Raw genomic sequence first — 13,097 nt, 5'->3', positions numbered from 1 at the left:
CTTACAAATCTGTTTCTCAATTTCCCGCTGACTACTAGGGGGTCTATAATACAACCCTAATAAGGTGCTCGTCCCTTTCTGATTTCTCAGTTCCACCCAAATAACTTCCCTGAATGTATTTCCAGGAATATCCTCCCTCAGTACAGCTGTAATGCTACCCCTTATCAAAAATGCAACTCCCCTTCCTCTCTTGCCTCCCTTTCTATCTTCCTGTAGCATTTGAATCTTGGAACATTAAGCTGCCAGTCCTGTCCATCCCTGAGCCACGTTTCTCTAATTGCAATGATATCCCAGTCCAATGTTCCTAACCATGCCCTGGGTTCATCTGCCTTCCATTTCAGGCCCCTTGCATTGAAATAAATGCAGTTTAATTTATTAGTCCTATCTTGTTCTTTGCTTTGTCCCTGCCTGCCCCGACTGTTTGACACACTTCTTTTGTCAACTGTACAGTCTCAGATTGATCTCTATCCTCACTATCTCCCTGGGTCCCACACCCCCACCTTACTAGTTTACATCTCCCAAGCAGCTCTCGCGAATCTTGCTGTGAGTATATTAGTTCCCTTCCAATATACATGCAATCTATCCCTCTTGTACAGGTCACGTCTACCCCAAAAGTGATTCCTATGATCCAAAAATGTGAATCCTCCTCCTATACACCAGGTCCTCAACCGTACATTCATCTCTCTTTCCTCCAGTTCCTACCATGAGTAGCTCGCAGCTCTAGGAGTAATCCAGATATTACTACTCTTGAGGACCTCCTTTTTAAATTCCTGCCTAACTCTCTATATTCTCCCTTCAGAATCTCATCCTTTTCTCTTCCTGTGTCATTGATTCCAATGTGTAGAATAACCTCATGCTGGGCTGTCTCTCCCTTGCAAGCATTCTGTACCCTCTCTGAGACATTCTTGATCCTGGCAACAGGAAGGCAACACAGTATTCTGATTTTTCTCTGCTGGCCACAGAAATGTCTGTCTGTGCCTCAGACTCGAGAGCACCCTAACATAATCGATTGTTTGGACCCCAATGTACCTCTCATTACATTCGAGCCTGTCTTGCTACCTGAAATTTGGGTGTTCATGCTACTGAAAGGCCATCATCCCCTACATTTTCCAAAACAGCATTCTTATTTGAAATGGGGATAGCCTGCACTACCTGCCTACCTCTCCTACTTTCCTGGAGTTAACCCATCTATGTGACTGTATCTGCAACTTTTCTCCCTTCCTATAATCCATCACATCCCCTTGCTCTTGTAAAATTCTCATTGCCTCTAACTGTCACTCCAACCAATCAATTTGATCTGATAAGATTTAAAACCAATGCCATTTATTGCAGATATAATCCTCAGTAAACTGTAAGCTCTCTTGAAACTTCCACATCTGCCAAGAGCATATTACTCTACTAAAGGCCATTTTCTCCTTCCAATCTACAGACCCAGAAAATAGCACCATCTTATTCCTCTACAAAACCAAATACTTATGACTTATATTTTTATAATTTAATCAAGAGACAGATCCCAATAAAAACATATAATCAAGAAATAACCCACTCCACTCACTATTGTAGATTTACAGCAAGGCTACCCTTAAAACTACTCACTTATCTGTTTCTGGGCTGTGACCTCTCCCAAACAGGTTCCTCCAAGATCAGTTGTGTCAGTTTTCCTAGACGCGCTCCAATGTCCAGCGAGACATGAATTAAACAGCAAAGGCAGTACCTGCGCAGATTCACTGCTGTGTCAAGGAGTAGTATGGGTTTTTTCTCTCTCTCCCTAACAGACCATGTCCTCACAGCCTTTGTCTTTCACCCTATTAAAAGTGCCGTTGTTTTGAATCCTTTTCAGTATGCTTTACTCTTTTAATTCTAATTTACATACTCAATCATTCATTATTCATGTTAATGATCTGACCAAGAGAAATTGGAAATGAAGAGTTCTCACTCTTCTGCCTTTGTCAATGGACTTTGTAATTTTACAGGTTTAGTCCAATATTTGTGATAATTCTGTTGCCTCATCAATCCCCTCTCAATAATAGCAAGTCAATCTTATCATGGGTGCTGAACCTGATGGAGTTTGAGGTGTTATCCAAAGTCAGAGTAAATCTTTCAATCTCCCAGCTTCACTGTCTCCCAACCCCTCCCCCAAGCCCCAGATATCCAATGGATTTGGGCTATGGGGGATGGTTTGATCTATAAGCTGTAATTGAATCATCTTTATACATGAAGATGAAAAGCAAATACAGTCTCATATTATTGCAGCTGGTGCTACCAACATTATATTATTCCTACTTTTAATAAAATTGTGTTATTAGATTTAATAATAACTATAGCATCCAACTTCTTCACAAAAGAGACATTGTTCATGCCTCTGTCTTTTATTGATGCCTTGATTGTCTTATTTCGTCCCAAGTTGCAAAGATGCTGTTAGAGAATACAGTTACATCATGACAGACTTACTGTGGCAGTTTTCATTAATAATGTGAACACAGACACTCATATTAAAACAGGAGGAAGATGCAGACTTTAAAATAGTGTCTCAATGTTTTCTGATCGAAATGTCAATGCAAGATTACATTTGACCTTGACTCATTAGGGTCGTTGAAGATTTATGCACCACTGTAAAATAGCTAACAGTGAGTCACCAACCAGATTTACATTTCTTTCCATTTTTATTTTATTTTAAGTCAAAAGAAATGCTGTGAAAAATATATATCTGAATGGAATTAAAATATGCATTGCTATGAAAGAAATGGTGAATTTTCCAACAGACAACATCATTAAAGATCACCATATGGAACTTAAGTGTACAATTGCTGGCATAAAAAGTGATAACAGTTGAGCTGGAGTCTGGTCAGTCATTCATAAGGATCTGTACATCTTAACCTTTTTCTTGGTCTGACAGTCCCATCTCTGCTTCCTAACTTAGCATGGGTACAGAACGTTGGAGCCAACAGACTGGCTATTGTTGGACAGCTTCGGGATTAGTGGTGCTGGAAAAGCACAGCAGTTCAGGCAGCATCCGAGGAGCAGTAAAAGCGACGTTTTGGGCAAAAGCCCTTCATCAGGAATACAGGCAGAGTGCCTGAAGGGTGGAGAGATAAATGAGAGGAGGCCAGCGAAGTTCTGCACATAAGAAAGACTGATCACAAGTGCAATTCACTTTGTATACTGCACCCACACTCACTACCTCTCGCAACACCCTCTGAAGCCTGCTTCACATTCTAACAAAACTAATCCTGCATATGTGCATGCAATTCCCTGTGACAGCATTGACTTAAACATACCCAGTGTAGAAACTATATTGGCATAATGCAATTCACTACAATGATGTCCAGTAAAGAGTGAAGATGTTATGATCAGAGATTTAAAATCTAGAATGGTATATAGTAAAAAATAAAGTTGTGAAATGTTGCAGAGATAGCTTTAAGAATTCGGATCCTTGTGGACCATAAATTATTGGTAATTAATTTAGGAGGAATGCTGAACACAGAAAGGAAGCAGTTCATATAGCAAAATTTCACATGATGAAAGGTGCAATGCACTTTTAAAACTTCTAACTCTCCTCAAATACTGCTTCCTTTTGTTGGAAAGTCAAAAGGAGCATTACGTGAACTAGTTTCTTTCTGTTGACAAGAAAACAATCACAAATGGACAGTCGATGGTCCTGTCGAAAAGTGGCACACTTGTCAGGTAAAATTGTGGATCCTGCTTGTGCTCTTCTGGGCAGGCAGAATTGCCTCATACAAAAGTCCTGGGTACAAAGAACATTACAACACAGGAACACACCCTTCTGCCCTCTAAGACTGTACTGACACATTTTGCCCTTCCATACTAAAACCGCTTTCACTTACAGGATCCGTATCCCTCTGTTCCTTTCCTATTCATGTATTCAGAGCTGAAAATGTGTTGCTGGAAAAGCGCAGCAGGTCAGGCAGCATCCGAGGAGCAGGAGAGTTGACGTTTCGGGCATGAGCCCTGCTTCAGGAATGAGGAGGGTGTGCCAAGCAGGCTAAGATAAAAGGTAGAGAGGAGGGACTTGGGGAAGGGGCATTGGAAATGCAATAGGTGGAAGGAGGTTAAGGTGAGGGTCATAAGCCAGAGTGGGGGTGGGGGCGGAGAGATCAGGAAGAAGATTGCAGGTTAGGAAGGTGGTGCTGAGTTCGAGGGTTGGGACTGAGACGAGGTGGGGGGAGGGGAAATGAGGAAACTGGAGAAATCTGAGTTCATCCCTTGTGGTTGGAGGGTTCCTAGGCAGAAGATGACGACACCTCCTCCCACCCTGTCCCTGTAAAAACACCATCCCATATTCCCAATTCCTTCGTCTCCGCTGCATCTGCTCCCAGGAGGACCAGTTCTAATACCGAACAACCCAGATGGCCTCCTTCTTCAAAGACCGCAATTTCCCAGCATCTGCAGTCCTCACTTTCTCCTATTCATGTATTCACCCAGGTGTTTCTTGAATGCTGCTATTGTGTCTACTTTCACCACTTCCTCTGGTAGTGCATTCTAGGCAGTCACCACCCTTTATGTGAAAAATGTTGCCGTGCACATCTGTTTTAAACCGCCGCACTTTGAACCTATATTCCCTAGTAATTGCTCTACACCCCAGGAAAAAGCCTCATATTTTCCGCTCCATCTGTGCCATTTGCAGTCTTATAAACTTCTATCAGGTCGCCGCTCAACCTCCTGCAATCCAGTGAAAACAAACCCAATCTATCCAACCTTCCTTTGTAGCTAAAATACTCCATACAAGGCAAAATCCTGGTAAGCCTTTTCTGTACCCTCTCCAAAGCATCCACATCCTTCTGATAGTATGCTGATCAGAACTGAATGCAATATTCCAAGTGCGGCCAAATTAAAATTCTATAAAGCTACAGCATAACTTGTCTACCTTACACTCAATGTTCCTACCAATGAAGGCAAACATGCAAGGGGCTTTTTTACTACCTTACCTACCTGCACTGCCACCTTCAGATCTGTGGACCTTCACACCCAGACGTCTCTGTATATCAATACTCCCAATAGTTCTGCCATTTTCTGTAGAATTTCCACCTGTACTTAACCTTCCTAAAGCATCATTGCACATTCATCTGGATTAAGTTCCATCTCCCATTTTCCTGTCCATGTCTACAATTGATCTATATCCTGCTGTATCCTGTAATTATCCTCCTCATATACCACAGCTCCACCAATTTTTGTATCGTCCACAAATTTACTAACTAGGCTAGCTATGTTTTCCTCCAAATCATTTATGTAGACCACAAAGAGCAGAGGTCCCAGCACTGATCTCTGTGGAACACCACAAGTCACAACCTTCCATTCTGAAGAGTATCCTTCTACCACTACCCTCTTTCTCCTACAACTGAGACAGCTCTGTATTCATCTTGCCAGCTCACCCCGATACCAAGTGACTTCACCTTTTGTACCAGTCTCCCATGAGGGTACATGATTGAGGGGTGAAGTATTGGAAAGCGGCATAGTGGTGAGAACTGTTGCCTCACAGCACCAGGGAACTGGATTCAAAACTAGCTTTGGGTGATTGTACGTGTGGAGTTTGCACGTTCTTCCCACATCTGCATGAGTTTCCTTCGGTTGCTCCAGTTGCTTCTCACAGTATAAAGATGTGCAGGTTAGGTGGATTGGCCATGCTAAATTGACCCCAAGAATCCAGGGATTTGCAGGCTAGATGGATTAGCCATGGTAAATGTAGGGCTATCGGGATGGGTTAGTCTGGGTGGAATGCTCTTTTCAAGGTTGGTGAAGACTCCATGGGCTGAATGGCCACTTTCCGTACTACAGGTGTTCTATGATTCTAATATAAGAGCATTATACCTTTAACTTTTGTGCTGACTGCTGACACACCCTCTGTGCTGCTCTGCCTGTGACCCCTGCTCACGAAAGCCCTCCCACTATTACCCGTGGCCCATCTGTTGTGCCCCCGTCTTGGGCCTCCAGCAATGTGTCGTTCCAATAGCAACCACCACTACCTCAGTGGCATCATTGTTCAAAAGAGTTGCCATTCTCTGACTAACCAGCATATCTTTGTAGGTGGGGGCGGAAACAGGCAAGGACTTAACCCTAACCCTCCATAAGATCCAAATGAATGTATTCTTATAGTGTCTTGCTTGGTTGTACTCTTGAATGTCCTGATACTGAAACCTCTGTTAGATAGCAATCTCAGTTCTGTGAAAGCACTTTTTCTCTTGAGCTTTCACATTATGAGTTCAAACCTCAACTTGAGACTGACTCTTTCGGATAGCACTGAGGGAGAGCTGCATTATTGGACCTGCCTCCTTTCAAATGAGATGTTTAACCAAAGTTTGCTTGTTCAAGATTGCATAACAGTACAATTTTCCTGATATCTTGGCCAACACTTATCCTTAAATCAACATCAGTAACATTAATTAATTAGTAATTTATCTAATTGCTGTTTGTGAGCCTTTGCTATTGCTGCTTGGCCAAAGTATAATAATTCAAACTTAACAAAAACAAAGAATTGCAGATGGTGGAAATCACTAACAAAATCAAAAATTGTTGGAAAATTTAGCAGGTTTGACATCATCTGTGGAGAGAAAGTAGTGATAATATTTTGGGTCCATTGACCCTTCTTGAAGTTCTGAAGTGTCCTTCTAGCAATTTCTGATTTTAAACAGTTTAAAATGATTTATTGCCTATGTTTAACTCACATGAAAGTTGTTATATGAATACGGTCAGTTCTGCTGTAACACAGTAAGGTTCAGTTCTCATGCAATCCCGTGTTATAAGAAAATCATATAATAGCAACACTGTTTAAACTAATGGGGCTGGAATCACGTTATAGTCAATATACACTTTAAACCTTCATGCTTAAGAAACAATGTCCCCAATTCGTCAGTTGTGTTATAGTGAAATTATGTTAACAAAATGTGCATTATAGTAAAACGACTGTACGGGTTCTTCCTGTCTTTGTAAAACTAAATCCTTCAATCCTCAGATAAATCTTACCTGGAACTGAAAATCATGAGAAAACAACCATTTGCGATTTGGTCAATAAATCTCAAACACCTATAAGATTTATTGCCGAGAGTCTGTGAATGGAATGTCATGTATAAAGAAGCAGGAGAGAGTTTCAATAATGAAGTCTGAGGCAATGAGACGTAACATTTAAGGAGGGTTACCTGAATTGTGTTTTTATTCTTTCTTTTGAAATTACAGTATCATAAACCTCCCACCTGATTTAATTTTTTTTATTAAAATGACTCTCAGTGAAAGATAACCCAATTTACAAGTGTTCTCAATGATGTGGTTGTGAATGTAATTTTTTTTGCGCCCACCTTAACATTCTTGGGAACATTATCAAATGCAGAATATCCATCTTAAATGTCATAAAAGCGTGAGATAAATCAACATTAAAAATGATGAACTCATATGAACTCATTCCTCCCAGCTCTGACCTCACTGTATTTTGAATGTATACGTACCTCTGTTTTGGCTACTTCACCTGAAGGGGTTAGCTGCAACTAACACAGTGTCACTGAGTCAGAAGATTGCGGGTTTGAATCCAATTTGTCCTCTCAGATGGATGTAAAAAATTCCATGACACTATGCAGAGAAGAACAGGGAACTGATTCCTGGTGTCCTGGACAATGTTTATCCCTCGAACACAGTCACAAAAGCAGATCAGCTGCTCATTATCACATTGCTAAATGTGGGGGCTTCTTGTGTGCAAATGAGCGCTTCCCTTTCCAGAACTAGAGAGCATAGATTTAGGGTGAGAGGGGAAAAATTTAAAAGGGAGCTAAGGAGCAACGTTTTCATGCAGGGGGTGGTGCGCATATAGAATGAGCTGCCAGAGGAAGTGGTGGATGCTGGTACAATTACAACATTTAAAAGGCATCTGGATGGGTATATGAATAGGAATGATTTAGAGGGATATAGGCCAAGTGTTAGCGAATAGGATTACATTAGATTAGGATATCTGGTCGGCATGGATAATTTGGAGTGAAGGGCCTGTTTCCATGCTATACAACTCTATGACTCTGTGACTTGCTAATTCAAAGTGCTGGATTGGCCAGTATGTATTGTGGGATATACTGAGGTTGAGAGATACGCCATTGTATTATGATGAGGATGGATATGATATTGAGATGGTGATGTGTATCATGTTTTAACAGTGATGTCAGCAGTTGTGTATATGAGAATGTGATAAAAGGCCAGAATAGCCTGTACTGGTGAGAGATATAATAACAGTGAACAGGATTCTATACAATACTGTAAATAACTGAGTTTATGGAAACCACTATCACTGTCACTCATGAGTATGGGAAAACCATTAAATCACCAAGTGTTATGGTAAGAAAGAGGCCCCTTGGCTCATTATGCCTTTGCTAGCCATCAAGTGCCTGTCCACCATCTACCTTATTTTCTGGCATGTGACCTGTTGACTTGTTTGTTATGGGTTTCAAGGGTTCATTTAAGTACTTGTTAATTGTTGTGATGATTCCAACCATACCATCTCTTCAGGCAGTGAGTTCCAGAGAGCCACCAACCTCTTAGTAAAATAAAAGTCTTCCTTACATCCCTTTTAAATGATCTAGCCCCCTGATTATTGCCCCTTTTACGAAATAGAAAACTTTTTTCCCATCTATTCTCCTCATAAACTTTGTACATTGAAGTCAGGTTCCCATTTAGTCACATTGCTCAATGATAAACTCTCCCAATCTCTTCAGTCTCTCTTCATGACTAAAACACTTCAGACCAGGTAACATTGCAGGCCATAACTTACCAGGAGTGACAATGGTGCCATCTATCCAATGTGCAGAAGTATGAGCCACGAGTACAATGGTAAAACAAACCATAGTATTATCCCTTTCAACTGTCTTATGTTTCCCAGATGTGGTCAGACCAATATATTACAAAGACTTGGCATAATCTTTAACATCCTGTACTTCTTTTACTCTGTTTATTTTTCTCATTTAACTGTATATTCCAAAGTTCCATGGAATGCATCATTGATTCATACAGCCCAAGAAGATCCAAGTCCCTGAGCAACTGTACAAACTGAAGGAGAGGTACAGTTAGCCTTCACTGAGAAATGGTAGCATACTCCATCACTACAGAGCATAGAGTAGATTTAAGATCAAAGTCTTGATACCAGGGGGTGCTGCTGATCAGGAGTTGATTGATTACACTTCTAATTGTTAATTTATCCTTCAACTGCCCTTGAAATAGTGGGCTACACCATACTACTGTACCTAAATCCTGCAGCATAGACTTCCCCAATCTCCTACAGGTCTGACCAGAGTAGGCAGGAATTCCACTGAAACAATTCTGCTCCAGGACTTTGGTGGGTGTCAGGGATGCTGACATCATCGCAAATGATTATCTCACCCCCTTGCGGGTTAGCGGCTCACAGTAACATCTGTAAATTGGTCTGTAAGTGTGCAGTTTGTGGATAATATTCTGGATAATATTCACAACATCATAGAAGGAGGCCATTAAGTCTGTCATGTTTCTACTGGCTCTTGAGCTATTCATGAAAGTCAATCCCATGCTCATTTCCCAGAATCCTGTAAATGTGTCTTTCCCAGATATTGATATTGAATGGTTTCCAAGGCCTTGAAAGTTGTTGATGTCTCTTTAGATATAGAATACCTGTATTAATACAGAGACTGTGAGTGAAATAGGGAATTTGCATACCTGCCCTAAAAGTTAATGTTTTTGTCCAGGGAGGAAAGATCCCAATCCGCTGGACGGCTCCTGAGGCCATTGCTTACCGCAAGTTCTCCTCGGCCAGTGACGTCTGGAGTTACGGAGTTGTGATGTGGGAGGTGACATCGTATGGAGAAAGACCATATTGGAATATGACAAACCGAGATGTAAGTATTATATTCCCCTTCACGTCTCTGATGAATATATTGATGGTGTATACTGCTGTTTCACAACAGCACCTTGATTACCTCTTGAACCCTGAAATAGTTGTTACTGTGTAGATTCATCCCTGTGTGAAATCATCACTGTAATCATTTAATTATTTTTGATTTTTATTTAATTGTCAGTAAATAGTTCAAAGTAGCAGGGATATAGTTGAAAGTATCAGCGAATAGTATTTTGCCAAATTATAAATTGTCTGCATACATTCCACATAGATACTAACATACAAATATACTTGTTCATTCAGGCACTCCCTCAGAGATAAAACACACACATGCACACACACATGCATGCACATTTGCGCAGACACCCTGACACACTCTCACAAACATGGATACGCACACGTGTACAGATACCCTCATCAATACACAGAGACAAACATGCAAACATCTGTGTGTGCACAAAGAGACACACACACATCCAAATACACACTCATGCAAATGTGCACACTTGAGCAGACACAGATGTGCACAGACATGCACATGCAAATACACAGGCACACACATTCACACTGTTCACACTACTCAAATACAAACACTCACCCAGGAAGATGAACACACTTTCGTGCAGACACAAACATGCAGAGACACAAACACACACAGACTTCTAATACACACTTGCATAGACATTGATCCAAGCACAAACACATTCACTCTCACAGAAACACAGTCACTCTCACACAAACACACTCTCATTCTCATACAAACACATGATTACACTCACTCAAACACAAACACACATCCTCTCCCTCACATGTCCACAGACACAGTCTCTCTCTCTCTTCTCTTGCTGTCTCTCACACACACACGCACACATGTATGCAAGCACACACACATGTGTCGGCAGCTTTGCCTGTGGTTAGTGTCACCCAGTCGCAGTGGCCTGTTGAAGGCTTCAGGAGACATGACTGTCTGGAGCTCAGGTACCAGAGTGACTGTTATTGAGATGCTAGGAGAATGCAGGAATCATGCTACTTCTGCAATGACAGCAGCTGTTGCTCCAGTGAATCAGCTGTTTTCTACTGGTCTTTGTGTTGATGAAAGACACAAAACAAGCTGCTTCCTAACCACATTCTAAAGCGAGGCCAGAGACTAACAGCTGGCTCTGTGCCACTGGATAATGTCACAAGGCATTTCAACATGACTGTTCTTTTGTGAATTTTAATGCAGTTTTACAAAAAAAAATCTGGAATAGAATTTTGTTTCCCTGATGTGTTCAATACGCTGCCTGGTGCTTACTCATTAGAGAAAGAAAACAGCTGGTTTTCCCCATTGTAATATACATGTGATTCAACTCTCAAAACAAAGGAACTGCCCTGTTGTGAGCTCCTCACTTTTACCCACAAAAATCCAAAATAAAATTGGGTGAGCTAGACAACAGCAACCCAGTCATCATATTGGGACATGACAAAGGCACATCCTGTCCATTCAGTACCACCAAGCCTTTCTCACTAACATCGGGAGTACTGTTCCACATTCTAGTCAAGCCAACATCCAGCATGGTCATGTAGCCAAGGCATGTCCATCACCATCTTTGGGTATGCCATGTTTCAGTGTCAGGATAGTTCTAATAGAGTTAGTGGCACAATGGTATCCAATGAAGTGGTTTGCCTCCATATTGAACACTTGGAAGAGACATTGAGGGTCACAAGTAGAATGCATTGTGATGGGGGTCGTCATTGGCCATCAGCAAGAGTAGCTCAATAATATCACTACTGACCAAGCTGTCCAAGTCCTGAGCTGAAATGTACCAGACTGGGTTTGAGGCAAGGTGAGGGAACCAGCAAGAAAGAAAATCTACTTGACCTCATCCTCATCAATGAACCTGAGTACAAATATTACTTGACACTATTCAGGACAAAGTTACATGCTTGAATAATAGCTCATCCCCAAGCATTCACTTCCTCTTCCTTCGACACACAGTGACAGTGTGCATAATGCTATCTACAAGATGCACTGCAGAAATTCACCTTCGCTCCTCCAACAGCATCTTCCAAACCCGCAATTCCTATCACTTGAAAGACTAAAGCAACTAATACATGGGAACACATGTAAGTTCCCCTCCAAGCCACTCAGCATTCTGTCTTGGAAATATATTGCTGTGCCGTTAGGGTAGTGAAAATCCATATCAAACAACACTATTCAACCACATTACTTGAGCATCAGCTCAAGAGTATGTTTGTTGTCACCTTCTCATGAACAACTTTGGACAGGCAATAAATAGTAGCCTTGGCAGCAATGCCCATATCCCCTGAAAGATCAAATAAAATTGATCGTTTTTACTTAGTGTTGTTTTTGGAAAAGTTTTCTTCGTCTTTACCAGTAATACCAAACAGACAACAGCATCCCACTCCACACTGTGGCTGGCTTTCCTTTCATTTCCGTCGAGATTTGGACATTATGTAAAGTCAGCTGCCAGTTGGCAATCACCCATTTTGCTTTTTGGCAAAGAGTAATTTCATCACCTTTGAGTGCACGCAAATACTTTCCACATTTCCACATCCAGACAAGTCAGGCTGGGAAAGTGGAGATCGGATCTCTTCCCCCACAACATCAATCCCCACCCCCTGACCAACACCATCACCACCAATACCAACACCACTGCCAACACTCACCAAGTCTGCTCCAGGCATTCTATCTCCAGCCTTATCTGTTCTCTCTGTTTTACCAGCCCCATGTACTCTCTCTTACCATGCCCCCACCCCTCCCAACCCCATGTGATCTCTTTTCCCCTGCAGCCATTCTCTCTTCACCTCCAGCCCCATATAATCTCTCCATCCCACCTCCCACAAGCCCTGTCTGTTCTCTCACCCTTGCTAGCTCCCTACCATTTCAATGGTGTGCCTGTTGTGTCCACATATGCGGTGTGGACCTTGTGCATGACTCAACAATGTAGACAGTTGAAATCATGTGTATTCTCATTGCCAAGTTGCCCCTCACATGCCTAGTTGTCCTACACATGCCCAGTTGTCCCACACATGCCCAGTTGTCCCACACATGCCCAGTTGTCCCACACATGCCCAGTTGTCCCACAGTTCAAGTGACAGTTTCTATCCACTTTTGTCTTAAAAACATTTCAGTGGCCCTGCCTGCACACTCCTGGGGAAAAGAATCCTGAGGGAGAATTTCATTTCACCTCTATCTCTCTCCCTCAAGGTGTAGCATTCATCCTCTCAAGTCCTCATAGGATCT

The 13,097-nt window shown here is 41.8% G+C and overlaps 1 protein-coding gene across 2 annotated transcripts in view; it reads left to right on the top strand.

The window, feature by feature from the left end:
• LOC122540177 (ephrin type-A receptor 8) overlaps positions 1-13,097 on the top strand; it is a 530,533-nt gene that overhangs the window by 459,414 nt on the left and 58,022 nt on the right. For both annotated transcript variants that reach the window (XM_087980648.1, XM_043675512.2), the window contains exon 14: positions 9,702-9,851. In XM_087980648.1, coding sequence (XP_087836774.1) covers positions 9,702-9,851 — 150 coding nt within the window. The remainder of the gene's footprint in view (positions 1-9,701; positions 9,852-13,097) is intronic.

This window comes from Chiloscyllium plagiosum, unplaced genomic scaffold (assembly GCF_037043375.1).
Source record: "Chiloscyllium plagiosum isolate Xiang-an unplaced genomic scaffold, Cpla_swu_hap1 HiC_scaffold_37, whole genome shotgun sequence".
Classification (NCBI taxonomy): Eukaryota; Metazoa; Chordata; class Chondrichthyes; order Orectolobiformes; family Hemiscylliidae; genus Chiloscyllium; species Chiloscyllium plagiosum.
This window is presented reverse-complemented; position numbering and strand designations above follow the sequence as displayed.